Below are 19,463 nucleotides of genomic sequence, written 5' to 3'. Positions count from 1 at the left end.
AACCTGATGGAGTTGAGAGATACTGTAAAGAGGAATGGACAAAACTGCCAAGCTTGTAGCATCATATTCAAGAAGACTTGAGGCTATAATTGCTGCCAAAGGTGCATTAACAAAGTATTGAGCAAAGGCTGTGAATACTTATGCACGTGATTTCTTAGTGTTTTATTTTTAATAAATTTGCAAAAATTTCAAAAAAACTTTTTTCATGTTGTCATTATGGAGTGTTGTGAGTAGAACTTTGAGAGAACAAATGAATTTACTCCATTGCGTAACAAAATGTTGGAAAAAGTGAAAACATATTTCGCAATTTTGGACCCTATCCAATGTCCTGTTAAAAATTAAGAGCCTTTTTTTTTAATCAAGAAATTAAGCACAAACACTAACCTGACTGATTACGTCCTTGGCGGACATAATAGCTCTTTTTGACTTTCTTGTGTCTGTATTTTATTGTTTTTATCAAGAGTATTATATTTGATATCTTGAATGCCAAATAAATTTAAATAAGTAAATTAATTAAATAAAGCTTGGTTTGTCTAAACCCAACTGATTAACCAACTGGGCCTTCTGAAAACGGTTTTGCTCACAAGCTACGATAATAAATTTCTACAATGCTAACATATTACAGCTGCCACCCTCCCCAATTTCTTAACGCTTATTCATTATGATTTTTTTTATTGATAGATGTTTATGCAAGTCTGTTAAAGAAAAAGACTTTCTTTGGACCACTAAGGAGTAACAGTAAACAGGAAGTAAGATGAAGTTCCAAACATGTAAACACATAAAAAGTGAAGTAAAGGTAATATATATATATATATATATATATATATATATATATATATATATATATAATAAAATCAACTGAATAGCAATATCTCCAAGTAGCTAGCTGCTCCTAAATATGGAACAGATGTAAAAAAAAACAAAAAAAAAACACAAAGAGGTTCACATCTTTGGAAAAAATACCAAGGAGTGAGAACCTGTTTATTTTTTTCCACCACCACATAAATCATATGAACTAAACTTTTCTTTCAGCTTTCGTCTGATGCTCCATATTCACTAACAAATCTTACCACTAGTGGGCGCGCGAGTATTTGTAGAGCACAGAGCTGTGTTGTCTTCTCTTCACTCGTTGACTGTAATCTGCACTTCCTGGATACGCGTACGGTAAAACGTTCATGTCGCTTATTATCTCAGTTTATAAAAGTGTAATAGTTTTTTTTTTCATGTCCACAAATGACCGCTAATGTCATTAAATTATCCAGAATTACATAACCTCGACACTAAGGTGGTGGTCGTCAAAGCAACACAGAGATGTGAGTTAAAAATTAATAAAAACCAACAAGCTAACGTTTTTTTTCCTCACGCGGTTTGATTAAACTAACTAAAAGGAACAAAACTGGCCCTGAGTTAAAGCTGTTTGTGTGTGTGTGTGTTTTTCTGCTTTATTTAATTATTTATTTGTCTTTTCTCCAGCGCCACGTCACTGATCAGGACGGAGACCCAAAACCCGGAATTAATCTTTAATTTTAACTTCAATTAGCGTTAATATTAAGTATAATGACGGCGTCCAACTCAGGTCTGATCATGAACGTTGTGAACAGCATCGTGGGAGTTAGTGTGCTCACCATGCCCTTCTGCTTCAAACAGGTAGGTCAACAAGTCATCCACAAGGTGCAGCAGCCACTTTCCATCAGGGTGTTTGACCGTCTGAAAGGACTGAAACGTTTTCAGATCGCCCCCCCCCGTTTGTCAAAACTGAATTATTTTCTCAAGTTTCATTAATTTTATTTATTTTTTTCTCTTGCAGAGATGTATGTGATCTCACATGTCCTGCTTTAAGGTTTTTATTTTATTATTATTTTTTAATGAACTGAACAAAGATGAATGTGGAACACTTAAATGGGGAAAAAAGTAAAACACAAACCAGAGGACCATACTCAAAACAAAACAAAAACATTAGTTTATCATCCTTGACTTCAGAATAAAAGGGATGAGGGAGGGTCGCTATTTTTTTAATATATATATATTTATATTTTTAGTTTTCTTTGATACAGCAAGGGAGAAGGATTTTCTTCAAAAGATGATGTGAAATTTCAGCCACAGTTTGCCAGAAGTCACATGGAATAGAATGTGTCAGCACAGAGCTACAAATCCCTGAGGAAAAACTCACCTTGCAGCCGGTGTACTTGGCATCCAAGCTACCTACATTGTCAAGCGGCAAGTTCCAGGCCCGGCTTAGTAAACTTCAGGCGTCTTTGGCTAAAGCATACTCGTCACCTAGTGGACATGCCAGTTCTTGCACCAGCTGTACCGCCGTTAATGAAATTTGGCAAAAAAAAAAAAAATTCAGCATGCAGGTGGGGATGATAATGTTTTTTAAAATGGGGTCTTAACCGGCTTCACTGTAGTGACTTTGAACAAACAGGCTGGCAAAAGGCAAATGACAACAGGCTGGAAATAAATTCAGTAAATACTCTGGAAATGAGGTGACTTCTCGCAGCATTGCCAAGTCTCACGAGACCATCAAAAATGAGAAGGGTCTGTCTGCACACTGCAAAACATTTGCGCAATGTGTAGTGGCATAGCTTAATGTTTTTGCATACGTTTGGAAGTTTTGTTCAAATTTCCAAATGTTTTATGCATTTCAAACAAATTACCCTAACCCTTATCCTTATGTTAACCATTAAAGAGAAAGCAAACTGCAAGTGTCTAGGCACCGGAGATGTCAGTTTAGAGCATCGTTAATCCGGAAGCATAAAATGCCCTTACAGCTATGGCAGTCTAGTTGATAATACTTTACAAGCAAGCAATTGCATATGTGGAATTTTAATTATTGATCTGTTAGGTATGACATTTAACAGTTTACTCTATTAAATGTACTTTGCAGTTCCCCAGATTCAAAGATGATCGGTTCATAATACTTTTTTCCTGACTAGTAGTCCAAAATCTAAAGGCATTCAGGTTACGTCATAAAATAATACAGTAAATCCTCACATTTAAAAATCTTGAGCCTGAGTATGTTATTATGGATTATCAAAATATATCAGGGAAAGTTTATTCGTATAACATTTTCTAAAACAGTTGTCTTTGTTCTTAAAGTGGCCTCTGACAAAAACTGAGATCACAGAACTAAACTGAAGAACAGAGGTCAATCTTGTTTTATACATTCTGTTTACAAAAGCTTTGCTGAAGTGCCTTTCAGCAAAATGTTACAGAGCAATGTGTAGGCTTAGACGCACCAGACATGTGTCACTGGAACCACAACGATCTCCGGAAGCTGAAGCTGTGAAACGCCTCTGTCTGTTTCCTGTCTCGCTGCCTTGTGGTACTTTTTTGTGTGGCTATGAATCAAGTTGTAAGTGATGAGGTGATAGTAATTGTGGGCAGTAAGACCTTGACCTTCACCCAAATGTTTGCCTTTGCCTGACCCTGCCAGGGCAGTTCTGGAGTCCTCCCATATATGGGCCACATTTAGTACAAATTGGGTTGCAAATGAAATTCCTTGGTCTTTTTGCCCAGTTGGATTCTTTCAGGGCAATTTTGGGGTCAACCTTCTTTGACATACCAGGTGTGATGATAATCAACAAAAGGACTTTGGAGGAGCAGGTAAACAAACAGACAGTCAGACATGACATTGGCTGTAGTGATTGACCTTTGACAAAGTTGAACTTGCTGGGGAATTGTCAATGTCACCTTCACATGTGTGCAAAGTTTGGTTCAGTTTGTGTTTCGAGTGGAAAAACTTAAATTCTGACATTTAACTCCAGTGACTGTCCTTTGGTAAAGTTGATCTTGTCTGGGAAACTTAAAGACTGTATGCGAGCTAGTTCAGTAAGTTGTCATTGTAACACATTTCAGGATATTAGATGGTAATATAGATATTAGACAGTAATATAAGCTTTGCTGGCAGTTGTCTGTGTGTGTAGATCAGAAATATTTATTTTCTTTTGTAGATCAATAACATGACCCTAAAACATGTCTCTGTCCTTACAGTGCGGGATTGTGCTGGGAACCCTGCTGTTGTTCTTCTGTTCTTGGATGACCCACAAGTCCTGCATGTTCTTGGTGCACACAGCGAGCCACACCAAGCGAAGAACCTATGCTGGGTTGGGTTAGTGGACATAGTAATAAATGATTTCATAAAGTTTAATTTTGTGGTTTTGTTTAGCTTGTTAATCATAGTGATTTTTTTTTTAAATCTGAGATCAAATTAGTTACCCAATAAACCAGATTGGTGGCCACTTTGTCAGGACTGAGTAAGTAAAAATTGGAGACTTTCTCAGAATTTAGCTTCTTAAATCTGTGAATGTAGTGCTTTTTTTTTTTTTTTTTTTTTTTTTTGTTTTTAAGAATATATTTGGTTTTAAACTGTTGGTTAGGGGGATTGGTACATTTCAGAATGTTACCATCATCTCTGCAGTATTCTGTTTGTTTGTTTGTTTGTTTTTTTGCATTATTCAGTGACATTTTATTGCCTAAAACACTCACTCACTCACTCATCTTCAACATTAGGTCACGGGGGACTGGAGCCTAACCCAGCAGTCACAGGGCTTAAGGCGGGGTACACCCTGGACAGGACGCCTGTCTGCCGCAGGGCCACATATAGACAAACAAACACCTTCACACGCACACCTACAGACAATTTAAAGTTTCCAGTCCACCTAACCTGCATGTCTTTGGATGTGGGAGGAAGCCGGAGCACCTGGAGGGAACCCACGCAAACACGGGGAGAACATCCAAACGCCACACAGAAAGGTCACAGGTGGGAATCGAACCCATGACCTTCTTGCTGTGAGGCAGCAGTGCTAACCACTAAGACACTGTGTGGCCTTTGTCTAAAACAGATGAAGAAAATAAAATCTACAGATTCCCCAGAAACAGCTGTTAGTTGCACTTGGAGTTCATGAAAATATCTCCATTTGGAGCAAGTGGACATTCTAATTTCAGAAGTCACAGCATATTTACAAAAATGTATCCTGAATACAACTTGGCAACATGATGGCTGGTGCCAGTGACCAGCATGTTTTCCTCCTGAACAGAAGGTCCCCGGTTCAAGGCCACCTAGTCCCCGTTCTCCACAAACATCTGGAGTTGTCTCAGGAAGATGCAAAACCTACGACAAATCAACATGTGAATCCATAGCAGCAAAAGGAATGGAGGAGCCAAAATAAATGAGTTTATCACTGATAATCATTCCAGATGAACAGACTGGTTTAAATTGCTCCCTGCAGAAATGTAAACTTCACTAGCAGGAAACAACTTTGTCTTTTATTGAATAATTATGCATATGACAAAATCAGGATATTTATTGCAAAGATTCAGCAACATAAGGGAAAACAGACATTTAACAAATAAAAGGAAAATTTGTCAAGCAATGTTATAAAACTTAGAGAAGACAGGAACATTTTGAGGTTGATCTGGATCACCACCTTAATTTTCATTTAACACCATCCATAATTTTTTTAGATACTCTGTCTTAAGTTGGACAGATGGACAGCAGTTGACTATCCTATGGGTTAAAAAACAGAGGAAGATATGCTGTAGTCATTCCAAATGTTTTGAGGTTCTGTGAGGCTCAGGAGCAATTTAAAGCTACAGTGTGTAGGATTAAAGGTTATTAGCAGAGCTGGAATATAACATACATGACCATCATTGGTATATAACTAATTACCGGCAACAATAAAGCAATGTTTTCATAAGATTGCTGTCTAATTATACTGTCTGCTGGTTGCTAGTGCAGGCTAGCAAGTATAAGAATCCTCATTTTTGTGAGATGGTGGATCATATTTATTTGTTTCCACAAGAGAAGGCAAGGGAGCGTGAATTCCTGTTGCCAAAGCAGCAAAAATGTGAAAGGCAGCAATATCTTACTGGAAAAGAAATAATGGAATTTGCAACATCAAAGCTAGATGACGCTAAATCATGCACAGTGTAGCTTTAAGGAATATGTAATTGCTTTTATTTTTAATTGAAATTGTAGATAATTGAAATATAGTGAGACTTTCTGTTTTTGTGTCTGCTTTATTAATGGAGGAAAATTCATATGGCACAATGGTTCTCCTCAAACCCCCAGTAAGAGCTGTTAAATAGTAAGCCTTCGTACAACCAGTAGAGGGCAGTAAATGTCCACACTATAGTCCATGTAATTTCAGTGTTTTATGGCAAAAATTGCAACATCTCCACTTTCAAAATAGTTATGATTCAAATTACAGAAGGAAATCCACCAATTTGACCAAACATTTTGAAAATGTCTGTTCCAAAAATTGCCAGTCTGTCCAAATTGTGATTTGACTGGTAACGGTGTGAGCAGTTCTGACATCCCCCAATATGTGGGTTAAGTATATCTGTGATTAAGCTCCATCAGAAAACTAAAATGTTACAGAAAAAGTCCACACAGGACAGAAAAACCAACAGTCAGTACTTATTACCAAAACTATCAGTATGTTAACAAAAAACAAACAACTGTTACTGTACTGCATTGTACACAGAATAAGTGTTATCAAAGCAAACTGTTTTTGGAAACTTTCACTTGTTTGTTCACCCTGACTTGTCTTGTCTCTCTAGCCTTCCATGCTTATGGGAAACCCGGCAAAACACTGGTGGAGACGAGGTAAGCCTTATTGTTTATTCACAACATACATTATCCTATATCTAAAATGCTTTGATTGTGTATTTGTGCAAATATGATGCCAAGTTGTAGCATTTACATTGGTTCAGTACATTTAAAATGCTACAGCATATAGCACATTGTACATTTTTTTTAATAATCTGTTACTTAAAACTGCCATTTATGCAAATTATCACAATATACAGTAAAAGAAACTTGAGTTCAGTGTTATGTAGCACTTTCCGGGAGTAATTTCTTGAGTTTGACTTGTCTTCTGTGTCCATCCCTGCAGTATGATCGGGCTGATGTTGGGGACCTGTATTGCTTTCTACGTTGTCATTGCTGATTTGGGGTCCAACTTCTTCGCTCAGATGCTGGGTTTGCAGGTGTGAGATTTAATATGTTATGTAGTTGGGTTGGAATATATTTGTCAATGTCCAAATATTCTTAACTGAAATAATGAATGTTGATGGATTTATGTTATTACGCTCTGACTCCTTTCTGTTGACTTTACCGTAACAAACCAAGAGTCAAGTTTTAATAAAGCTATATTCCAAGAACTGAAGTCATAGCTGTAAAGAAAACAGTGGGAGTTTTTGAGTAATGATGTTATTACTGTTGTATCTTTTCCAAAGGTGACTTTCGGTTTTCGGGTCCTGCTGCTGATTGCCGTGTCTGTTTTCATCGTGCTTCCTCTGAGTCTGCAGAGGAACATGATGTCTTCCATCCAGTCGTTCTCCGCCATGGCTCTCATGTTCTACACCTTCTTCATGTTCACGGTGAGTCCACCAGGATGGAGACAAAACACAGCCGGCTGGAGCAGAAACACATTTTTATCAGCTTACAAGTCTGATATTTACAACTGTTTGCATAAAATATAACTATCTTTTATTTATTTGGCTGTATGGTAGCGCAACAGCACAGCACTGTTTAATACAACACACAGTGTTACAGACGATCTGTTTCTTCAAATAGCGAAGACTGTTGGTTATTTAAAGTTCAACTTAAATAATAATAATAAAGCTTTTTAATGAGACTGATATTTTAAAACGATGTGCTCAACTTTTGCATGTGACAAACAAATCCAGGGATCAAGTGACTTGAGTTCTACACTTAAGTCCACACAGTTTTATAACATTGTTTCTGTACACCACCATAATGCCGTTGTGGAGATATGAAACAATTAAGATGTGACTCAAGTGGAGACTTGCAGATTTAACCATTAAGGAATTACAGCCATTATATACATAGTTTGCCCATTTTCAGAGGTCATAAGGAATTGTTCAAACTAAATAAATGCTCATACCGCACTAATCAACAATTATCAGCCACAGAATATGTCTTGGGCTTCATTTATATCAGTCATTAAGAAATCCAGACACTGTGGTATTGAATTGTAAATCCATCCTGGGTAGACTGGCATGACTATGCAAGAAGCAGACTCGACTGTTGCCATCTCTGAAGGAGTTATAGGCTTCTGTGGTTGTGATTGGAGAACCTGTACATAGTGCAAACTCTTGTCTGTTGCATCACCAGTTGTACAGCTTCACACACAGGAAAGGATTTACATAAAAAGAAGATGTAATATTTTGACTGCCATTTGATCGAAGGCACACAGGTGACTCGAGCCTAGATTTGAATTTATTTTTTTTTTTCTTGCATGGAAATCTTTCTCACACTTGTATGAAAATGGAGGAACTGTGTAGAAAATAGATGTAATTCCTAAACGTTTAGTGCAGGATTCTTTTTAAACCCCTTGAATAAAAGCTGAAAGTCTACGCTACAAGCACATCTTGATTGTTTTAATTCAAATCCATGGTAGTATAGTGAGGTACGGTTACAAAAGTTGTCACAGACTGAATACTAGGGGAGCTACAACCACTACCTTTGCGCCCCCCCAGGACTAAACCAAACCAACTTTTTAGGTTCCTTAGATGGCCCCAAAATATAATCAGGATGTTCCCAAAATTAAAAACTGGCCTCATGCCAGTTATCCAAGATGGCCATCAAAATAGGTTTTTTTTTTTTCTTCACTAAAATACCAATGATTTCTGTCATCATTAAGTCTGTTGTTTATTCCTACTATGTATTTTAATGATAAGGGTCTATTGGTGGCAATTTTGGACACCATTTTGAGTCTTCAACCCATGAATGAATTTAGTTTAGGCACAATTGAGTTTGCTGTGACCTGCAATGGTCTTCCCATTGAATCTCTGTGATATGTAAGTTCTTTATATGTTGTGTAACAGTGTTTTAGTGGGAAAAAAAAAAAAAAAAAAAAAAAAAAACTATTTTGGTGGCCATCTTGGATAACTTGTTTTAATTTTTTAATTTTTATTTTTGGGAACATCCTGATTGTGTTTTGGGGTCATCTAAGGAACCTAAAACATTTGGATAGGTTTAGTCCTGGTGGGGGTGCAAAGGTAGTGGTCGTAGCTTTCCTTGTAGAATACTTTTGTACCTGACTGTAAATACAAAGTAAGATTGACTATCCTGAAAACTAAATCTTTAAAATCCACCTTTACAGGTAATCTTTTTTCCTTCTTCTTCTTCTTGACGCGTATAGTATGTCTAGTTGCATCATATTTTAAAATTACAGCAGGAAATATACTACAGTTTAATTTCAGTTGAACATATTTTCCACTGCAGTTAAGATTGTCAAAGGGTGTAAATAACACTAGGATGTTTGTGGTGCTGATGAAAATTCTTGGTAACATAACTTCCTCCTTTAATGGTGGCGGAAGAAAGACGTTTTTAGCTGATGTTGCCATGGTGCTGCAGAAATGGGCTCCATCTGTGTGTGCGTGCACTCGCATCTATGGCATTCCCCACACAATTACTTGACACCAAATCATCACAAAGACAAGTTATTTTAAATATAAATTCAGAGGGCGCCAATTTTGACCGCCATCCGTGTTCTCTACAGTACCAGTTCAGCACGGCCTGCTTCTCCTTCAGGACAAATGTCTTATTTCTCATGGCATTTTAGGTATTGATTTTGTTTGTAACGTCTTGACTCAGAAGGGAGCATGCTTTATATTATGGTTTTCTTGCCTAAAGGTGAATTTCAGATGAATAATACAGGCGCCATCAGATGTCTCATTTATAACCTGCAGCATTGCCTTTACTTTCACTTGCAATTTAAACATAATGTACATTCTCTCTCTCTCTCTCTCTCTCTCTGTCTCTCTCTCTCTCTCTCTGTCTCTCTCTCTCTCTCTCTGTCTCTCTCTCTCTGTCTCTCTCTCTCTCTCTCTGTCTCTCTCTCTCTGTCTCTCTCTCTCTCTCTCTGTCTCTCTCTCTGTTGATCTTTTGAAGTTGTATGGTAGTATTTTGCATGTCTTATTTGTTCCATGATAGAAAATGGTTTCTTCTCTTTACCAACATAAAACTGTCTTGCTCCTTATTTTTGAAGAGAAAATCCATCCTAAATCACATTGGGCAGAAAATGGTGATAAAACGTGCCTTTGTTTCAGCCCATTAATTGCATAGGTCTTCACATGTAGTTTAGACAAAGACTGATCACTGATTGAGATGGTTGAAGTCCAAAAAGTTCCAAGTAATGCCCCTATCTTATGAAATATCTGTATTTATTTATAAATGATGCATGCATTTCACATATTTTAGATATTTTAAACCAGTGGTGTCCAAACTATTCCAGAAAGGGCCGAGAGGGTGCAGGTTTTTTATCAGGTGATTTCACTAATGAACTCATCCCACCTGTTCAAAGGGATGTTAATCAGTGAAATCACCTGCTGAAGTCAGTGGCTGCAAAGAAAACCTGCACCTTCTCGGGCCTTTCTGGAATAATTTGGACACCACTGTTTTAAACCATCCATTTTATAGCCAGTGTATGACGCGAAAAATTAATATTAATGTTTTAGATCCAGTGAGACTTGTAGGTCTGCAGAGCACAAGTATCAACCTGATGCCTCACTGTATATTCATTGCAAAATGGAATAACTATACTGTGCAGAGTATACAACACTACAATAAATATATGTCAATATATTAGGTACAGCATACAAAATACTGATTTAGGATTGCCATTCTTTTATTAAGAACCATTAAATCTACAGTATGTAGGATTTGGTGTCATCGAGTGGTGAGTTTCAGAATTGTTTCCCGTCATGTTTGCACTTCTTTGGTAACCGGTGTCGCTGACCAAACGGTCCCTCTCTAAAAATCGGTCCTCCCTTCCTTCACTGTGCATGCATCATTTCGAAGCTCAGCAGCGTCACCTCGTTTTTGCTTAAAACTGCCCTCCAGTCATCAGATATCTGAATCTGAAACAATCATTTCCACATAAATTCAGCATTACTTTATAATAAAAGAAGGGGGAAGCGATTAGAGCAGCACATAAGGGGCGCCTACGTCAGTTGCTCTCGCTCTAGCATTAGTAACGGCTTGCCGATTATCACCTCATTTTCTGCTTAAAACTGACTTGAGAATTATTTAAAAGGTTTTACTTTGCCATTTCATGGTAAATAATCACATTATTTCCTATGATTGCTGTGGGTGAAGAGAGTCAGTCTTTTAATCACTATCAGTAAACTCTTTACTATATTCAAATTATGTAAAAGTAGAGTTGTTGTCAAAATTCTGGTGTACCTGTATCAATAGTAAATGTTCACCAGGTGGCAATATTGCTCAATTTCAAGAACCTTGGGACATGGGAATGACCAAACTCTTGCTTATAGTAGTAGATAAATGAAAATTCTTCAGTCCACAGTGCAACTATGAATGGCTTGTCCGAGACCAACTGCCGTGTCAAACATTCGTGTCAAAAAGTTTCGACTGAATATCAGGTTATCAGCAATATCAGAAGAAAATAAAAGTTGAGAGAAACTAGCACAGAAAAGAAACAATGTGCAGCATGTGGTGTACAATGTACAGTGCCCCCTTTTTTTCTAATATTGATAGTACTTGAAAATAAGAGTACTTTGAAAACAAATACTAAAATAGTTTCTCAAAGAAATTCAACTGGATTATTTTAAATGATTTATTAGCTGTAATTATGTTATGCAATGCAACATCCTTTTTTCTTGTTATTCCATCAAGTTTGCTAACTTTGCACCGATTAGTGGAAGCACTGTTGCCACCCAGTAGTGAAACACATTTAAAATGTTGAAACGTTTTTTTTTTGTTTTTTTTTGTTTTTTTTGGGGGGGAGCTGATTTTTTTTTTTTCCTTTCTGCCTCTTCTGATGGAGCTCCTTAAATATACACACAAGTTGTTTTTTTTCCTCCCATGTTGCTATACTCATTTCTACCAGTGAGTTGAGCTACAGGTCTGTACGTGACTTTAACCTGGAGCAGTGGTGTGGTGTTTGTCTGGTTTTAGATCCAGGCCCGGCCCACTCCAGACCCTTAACCCTCTAACAGTGCCGTATCTCCTTCCCTTCCTTCTTTCACTCTTTCATGTTTCCTTTTTAATTCATTTTCTCTGTTCATTCCTCTGTTTCTTCCTTTATCTTCTGCCCCCCCCTCACTAATTTTTCTGTTTTTCTGCCTCTCCCTCACTACTTTCTCCCCCCCCTCCACTACTTCCTCCCTTCTCCTTCACCTTTGATTTGCTCCCCCGTCTGTCTGTTATTTCTGCTGCTGCTCCTGTAGATAGTGTTGTCGTCTCTGCGCTACGGCATAGTCTCAGGCTCCTGGTTGGAGCGGGTTCACCTGTGGCGATTCAGGGGCGTCGTTCAGTGCCTGCCCATTATCGCCACAACCTTCTGCTGTCACCCGTAAGTAGACCATGGAAAGCACCCCCAAAGCAATAACACAGGAAATGGCAGTGGGGATGTAGAAAGTGACATTTTAATGGCATAAATTGGAGTTCTGCTGGAACTTCACGCTCAGACTTCCCTGTCCTTCCTATCTGAACTTTCCACCCAAGCCTCTCCTTTACTCATCCTCATCTTTCACCTTTAATTCAGGTTTTTGCCTGAGCCTAATTACCTCTGTGAGTACGTGTGTGTGTGTGTGTGTGTGTGTGTGTGTGTGTGTGTGTGTGTGTCTCAGTGACGGTCGTAAAATGACCAAAAGGGTGCAGTTAAGTAAAAATGTCAGCTGTCCAACCACCGCCGGCCCACGGTCACGGTGACCAGCCTTCTTCTGGGTGAGGGAAGCTTGAGGGATGTGGACCGTTCTGCCGCCCTTTTGGGATTTTATCAGGGGGGAAAAAGGAGCAAGACATAGGAAACTCACATGCTGACTGAAAACCTGTGGGTCAAGATTCTTTTTATATTCCTTTTTTCTGTTATTATGTTATCATCATTATATCTTTGCTCTTTTTGTTTTTTTTAAGCCTCACCAGGTTTTTGTTCAGCATGGGTTTCCTATCATGTTTCTGTTGATTTTTCTTTGGTTTTGTCATCCTCTTTCCTTACTTTTACTATCTGGAGCCATAAGCATCGGTGCACGGCCTTTCTCATCTTTGTGCTCCCTTCCACTTGTCTTCGTTTGATGCGGGCCGTAACTCCGCCCTCCTCCCCTTCAGATGGTGCTGTCCTCATTCAAACACGGGCTGCTCAGTGGCCTGTGGCTGGGGCAGGTCAATGTGGTGCGATGGGAGGGTGTGTTTCGCTGTCTCCCCATCTGTGGGATGGCCTTCGCCTGTCAGTCGTAAGTACTCCTCCTGCTCCCTCCACCCGCACAGGACCTTATAATGAAACAAATGCAAACCAGACTCTTAAAAAAAAAAAAAAAAAAAAAATCACGCCAGGGTACTTCACAAGATGTAAGCTGAGGCTCATTGACACATTTTGTAATACTTTGGGATGTAGAGTTAAATTTTTGCCACCCCACATCAATAGGGGGCGTACAAGGACCTCATGGAGCTGTATAACTATTCACTTGTGACTTAAAATGAATGAAATGCGACACACTTAATATTAATAGAATAATATCAACAAACCAGTTCCACTGACGTCTTATAAATTTGCCAATATCAGATTAGATTAGATAGAACTTTATGAATCCTTCAGGGAAATTGAGGTTCCAGCAGCATTGAACAGCAGCACACAGAGTAAGAAGCACACCGAGTATCAAAAGTAGAAATAAAACAAGTTGCAAAATGTAAATACAAATATGAATACCAGAAATACTGCTTGCTACTGGCTTACTGGCTAGTACTGTTCCTCTCCTTCCCGTCCCCTGTCTTCTATCTGAATATGAGTTGTGAACACTTCCATACAGACTTCTTGATCGCAAATGTTGCTGTGCATGTGCCAGCAGTGTGTTGTTCCTGTAGCAGTGGAACTGGTGGATGAACTCTAAAGAAAGGCCTCTTCACTTCATCAGTGGTGCCACTGTCATTAATGTGACGCTCAGACTGATGTGAGCTGGGGGGAGAGAAAAAAGAAGAAAAGACAAGAGTTCATCAAAAAAAATATGGTGTCTTGAAAGATGTCTTTTTGCCCTGAAGGTTCTTCTTGTGAAGTACACTGGCATTATGAATATAGTCAAAGTTAATTCATTTAATTAAAAAAAATCTTATTGTAATCACAAAATTAAGGTGGGTAGAGTCTAAATGCTGGGCTGTTCTACGACCTAATTCCTGCAGCACAGTGAATGGTAACCTAATTTTGATGCGTGTAAAATTAATAAATAAATTTCCCCCCTTTCTTTCCTTTTTGCAAATGTCACAGTTGGTGCATGAACGTTACTGTTTTAAAACACCTTTGAAGGTTTCGGGGAGTTTATGTTGGAGTTGGGGTGTCTGTTTAATTAGCAAATGTTCTTTTTCCCAACTATTCATGCAGTCACCTTGTCCGTCTTTGTTCCACTATTTGGTCTGCCCAATCTGGAATAAACTGTTAATTTTAAAAAGAATTAAGTTAAGCTTAAAACGGATAACAAGAAAAAAAATGCATCTGTTTAGTTAAATTTTCAGTTGAATTGCTAAAGCAGATGCTTGTGAGAGTTTGACAGCTACGTTGTAGTCTGATCAGGATATCTAAAAAACACTTTTGAGCTCTGGTAGCACATGCTCAATGTGTCCTGACTTCTGTAGTTTGTTACATAAATGCTAAATTTAAATACAAGCAGATTTTTCACTCTTGTTTTTCAAGTCAATTTTGAAATAGCTCACAGTTAACTACCGGAATTATTTGGCTGGAGACCTGTAGTGTGCATTATACTCAGTGGTGGGCACAGTTGAACTAATCAACTGACAGCTAATTAGTGAAGATAACTTTTTTGCGAGCAGATGAGCATTTCAGCTAAACTTACAAAACCATTAATGGACAATTTGGCTTCCACTAAATTTAGTTTTGCCAACTTCTATGGAGTTACGGGATTAAAAACAGCAAGAATGGTGACAAAGGTCAGTTTCATTTTGTACAGGGGTCAAAAGTTAAAGTTGCTCCAATTTTGTTAAAAAGTGATGCAGATTACTAGTTGAGTTAACACGGTTTTAAAAAGGAATAGTTTGGACCATGTATCATCCTTACTTATCACGTTAAGGGGTAACAACGTAGACCTTGTTTGACCTTTACTTTGGAGACCAAACATTCAACACTATTCCATTTATTAATCCTATTAGCTCAACCAATAATTTGCATCACTTTTTACCAAAATTGGAGCAACTTTAACTTTTGACCCTGTACAAAATAACATTAACCTTTGTCTCCATTCTTGCTGTTTTTATCCTGTAATTCCATAGAATTCAGTCACAGATTGTCCAAACTATGCCTTTTTGGAATCTTTATGATTAGGCAAATAATGTGGAATATTTTTCAATATGATTGGAGCATCTTTTAATTTTGACCTCTGTGTAATTCTTCAATTGACCCCTACCTGACCACCGATTGAAAAGTCAAGTGGCCAATTGGTTTTTGTCAAAAGAGGAGTGTCTAAGGAATATTTCTGCTGAATTTGATGCTTTTATCACCATTTGCATGATTGTTTCACTTATCTGCTGTGTGACAAACATTACTTCAAGGAGATGGTGGAGCAGGAGGTCAAATCATAGTAAAACTCCCACCACCAACAAAAAATACCAAAGCTAAATTCATATACGTTCATTGTTAGCGGTAGCTTCAGCGAAATGTTTTAGTATTTTATCGCTTCAGCTAAATTTTCATTTGGCAGATGGCCGTCTTTTGGGTTAGCTGTGCCCACCACTGCACGGTCTGTGTGTATAGTCATGAACTTTCTCTTCGGTGACAATTGCCCACAATCACGCCTAAATACTTTAACTCTTTACAGCCTTATTCTTTTATTTGTTTGATTTTTCACCAAACTGCTTGTTCTGTCACGGCCACAATGCTTTGCTATGGGTTGAAGGTTCATGTTTTGGCTTTAGTCTCTGTGTTGGGGAGTATAACAGTGAGGTCACTAAGAGCCGAGTGTTTGGGTGGTGGCGATGCATGTGTTTGTTTGTGAGTGAGAGAGTGAGTTAACCGGCCGGAGTGGGTGACTGTAGCTCCGAGACTGAAATGAGACGTTAATTAATGTAATCGCACAAAGCTAACACAACATTATGGTCTGGCGGGTGCGTTCATTAGCAAGTGAGGTGTGCGCTTTGTGAAGAGGAAGCAAGTGTGCACTCGTGTGTTTATGCATGTGTGTGTTTAGTGCTTTGGTTCCCACTACCAGTGCTGAGTGATATTTGGCAGGGTGATTTCTTGGCCTGCGGTCAGGCCGAGCAAGGCAAGCGCTCCGTTCGGCGGCAGGCAACTCACGCCAAACCACTAATCAACACATTGGACAGCCGCCATCTTACAGACACACACTGATGTATTCACAGGCTGATTAAACAGCTCTCAGCACATTGGATTTTTATTACATACATGAAACGTGTTGACTTTCAGTTAAAATATTACTTACATCATTGTTATGATGGGATGGGAGCTGGTGCTGTTGTTTGGCTTGAGCATTTGAATAACAAAGTGCAGTTAGCCCATAATAGAGGGACATAAGAAATGAATCTGCTCAACATGTCCCTCTGTGATTCTGCTGTTGGCATGCTTTCAACTTTAGCTTAAAAAATACTCTCCAGCATTATTTTAAGCACAAATAGGAGATTAAACAAAAGAAGGAAATTCTATATAGACCCCGAAGCCCATTGGTGTTAGTGATGCTTATTCCTGGGTTCCGTAGCGTGAAGCCAGTGAGAGTCTTAACACCTGGTTTCCACATATTGTTTGTAATATACGTGATACATCATGTAGTGTTCACCAAAGAAAATATGTTTCTTTACAGTGGTATAGCTGCAAAACAAAGCTCATTCAACATGTCTTAAACTTGCACTTATACAGCTACGTAATTTGATGACCAACAGTCAAGCAACTGAATTGAAGGAGGAAGCTGGTTAGCGTTTCACAGCTTGCTAGCTTCCTGGCATATAGCGCATAAGGGGGAGCTTTGTGCATGTCGGCCATCAAAGAGGCTTCCCGAGAACTGATGGGTATACAGTTGTCAGATACTTTCACAGACGTTTGGGGTAACGAGGCGGGTGGACCCCCCCCCCCCCCCCCCCCCCCCGGACGGTATGCCAATCCAACACAGGTTACTTCTCCAGCTGACGTCATGCTCAAGGACACAGACTGATGATGTAATGGAACCCTTGGATCACTTACTTAACCCACTGAGCTACCTGGTCTGATAGGAGTTGGACTTCCAATATGTAGATAGAGGTTCGATTCCAGATCTGTGCTCAGACAGAAAACTTAATTTGTGTCACCTGAGTCCACCAAGTTGCAACTTAGTGATGGTAAACATTTCAAAACCTGTGAAACACCGGTTGCAGAGTCTGTATCAAAAGGACGATTTACTGAACACTGATACCTGCTGGACACTTTGTGAATTTGCGTTCATATCAAATTACAAATTTCATATTTAAGAGCATGTGTGTTGCTTTTTTCCTCTATTTAAGGAAAATAAAAACATTTGTATTTGAGTCTGGCCTGCCAAGTGTACGTTTGATGCTTTAGCTTCTCTCATAAGGTGTTCACTTTTATTTAATTTTTGCTAACATTCACCAGTTGCCACCTCGCGACAGTACATGCATTTACAATTAGCATGTGAGATAGCCATTGAGAAGCAGAGAATGTTACGATTTTTTTCTTATTTCATCTCTTTCTCCCTTTTCTCATATATGAGCATGAGAGACTGGTGAGCCAGTAAAGTTTATAATGCTCTAAAGCCTTCAAGGCGTTCGCCGTGACATAAGCCTGTAAATTCACTGCCTAATGTGCTGATGGCCCCTCGCGCTCTTGAAGGAGGGACAAGGCGGTTGTTTAGCGGTGTCTCAGATTCGACCTCATCTGGCCTCAACTGCTGTCACCCGCTCTGTGTCACAGTCGCACTCATACTTCCTACATACGTCACCCCCACTGCCACATTATTTCTTTCTGCTGCCATTTTGAAGATCAGCTGCTGTTTTTGCTGTTATAAATGCATTCATTTGCATGTCAGTGTTATTTTTGGACAACACATGGTTGGATGAACATAATCCAGATGACACGGGTACGTTTTTAGACTGTGAAACTTATTTCCGTGACTTGAATGCCCACTTTTGAGGCATTGAAGGAGGTAAAACTCTTAATGTCCAGCACTCAGGACAGCACATGAATGCACAACAGCTCTTCCACTGTGGCGTGACATCAGCAGCACACACAGTGTCTTGTTGTCGGGCTGCTTATCTCTCACAGGCAGGTGCTGCCAACCTACGACAGCCTGGACGAGCCGTCCGTCAAACGCATGAGCACCATCTTCACCTCAGCCCTCAACGTCGTCACCATCTTCTACATCACCGTGAGTGGGGAAAAGCCATTTCCATGCATGTCAGCAGCCATATTTACTCTCATAGCGTTTGCACGAGACACAACAGCAGATGGCGTATGCATTGAATGATGGAAAATTCATTGCTAAATATGAGGGGGGGGGGGGGTTTGCCCTCATTCTCATTGTTCGCTCTTCTTATTGTTAACACGGCTCCTCCTTTGCTTCAGGTGGGCTTCTTTGGCTATATCAGCTTCACAGAAGACATTGCGGGGAACGTGTTAATGAACTTCCCGTCTAATCTGGTCACGGAGATGATTCGCGTTGGCTTCATGATGTCTGTGGCTGTGGGATTTCCCATGATGATCTTGCCCTGCCGCCAGGCTATCAACACCATGCTTTTTGAGCAGCAGGTGAGCACGTGTGTTACACGTTTGTTTCTCACCTTGGTTATGGAGATTTGGGGACATGTTACGTATGCTGGATGCCAAAAATATGTTTTACAGGCCCTTATACACAACAAAAACGGATGGTGGATCCACATGTTGCCCACAGTTCTAATTATGTCAGCAGCTGATGAAACCTATGGAGAGTTAAATGCATATGGAAAGTGTAAGCTCTGTGCTGCCATGGCACCACGCTAGTCTGCAGTAAAAAGAGCTGTGAAAAATACACAAAGCCTGTTGTTAAAATTGCCCCCAGGCAAATGCTATGTTACACAGTTAGGGTTTTTTTTTTTTTATCTCTTCACACTATATATTCTGACAAGTGTGACATACAGCTCATAAAATAAGTAGTGAGCACATCACCATTTTTCTCAGTAAATATATTTCTAAAGGTGCTATTGACATGAAATTGTCAGCAGATGTTGGTAACAACCCAATTAATCCACACGTGCAAAGAGACCAAAACAAACAAGTACAGAAATTAAGTTATGTTTAACAAAATGGAATGACACAGGGGAAAAAATATTGAACACGCTGGCTGAAATTTATTTAATACATCATACAAAAGCCTTTGCTTTTGTACGACGCCTCTTATATGGAAAAACTAGTCGCATGCATTGCCCAGGTGTGATTTTGGCTCATCCTTCAACACAGTCTTCAAATCTTGAAGGTTCTGTGGACCGCTTC

The 19,463-nt window shown here is 39.1% G+C and overlaps 1 protein-coding gene and 1 long non-coding RNA gene across 5 annotated transcripts in view; one reads left to right on the top strand and one right to left on the bottom strand.

Annotated features, from left to right (window-relative positions):
- Window positions 1-1,120: 1,120 nt before the first annotated feature.
- The window catches only part of slc38a10 (solute carrier family 38 member 10), a 36,666-nt gene continuing 18,323 nt past the window's right edge, over window positions 1,121-19,463 (top strand). For 2 of the 4 annotated variants that reach the window (XM_034194713.1, XM_034194710.1), the window contains exons 1-9: window positions 1,122-1,313; window positions 1,474-1,647; window positions 3,994-4,111; window positions 6,565-6,610; window positions 6,900-6,993; window positions 7,243-7,386; window positions 12,223-12,347; window positions 18,261-18,363; window positions 18,561-18,743. In XM_034194713.1, the coding sequence (XP_034050604.1) occupies window positions 1,558-1,647; window positions 3,994-4,111; window positions 6,565-6,610; window positions 6,900-6,993; window positions 7,243-7,386; window positions 12,223-12,347; window positions 18,261-18,363; window positions 18,561-18,743 (903 nt within the window). In that variant the 5' untranslated portion in view covers window positions 1,122-1,313; window positions 1,474-1,557. Of the gene's footprint in view, window positions 1,314-1,473; window positions 1,648-3,993; window positions 4,112-6,564; window positions 6,611-6,899; window positions 6,994-7,242; window positions 7,387-12,222; window positions 12,348-13,102; window positions 13,228-18,260; window positions 18,364-18,560; window positions 18,744-19,463 lie in introns of all 4 variants that reach the window. The other 2 variants (XM_034194712.1, XM_034194711.1) reach the window with 2 other exon arrangements.
- LOC117531586 lies at window positions 9,151-13,089 on the bottom strand. The gene is made up of 2 exons (XR_004566653.1): window positions 12,574-13,089; window positions 9,151-9,401 (listed from the first exon to the last, which is right to left on the bottom strand). It is a non-coding gene; the product is annotated as an uncharacterized LOC117531586 (long non-coding RNA).

This window comes from Thalassophryne amazonica, chromosome 18 (genome assembly GCF_902500255.1).
Source record: "Thalassophryne amazonica chromosome 18, fThaAma1.1, whole genome shotgun sequence".
NCBI lineage: Eukaryota > Metazoa > Chordata > Actinopteri > Batrachoidiformes > Batrachoididae > Thalassophryne > Thalassophryne amazonica.
The sequence above is the reverse complement of the archived record's forward strand: the minus strand, read 5'-3'. Positions and strand labels throughout refer to the sequence as shown.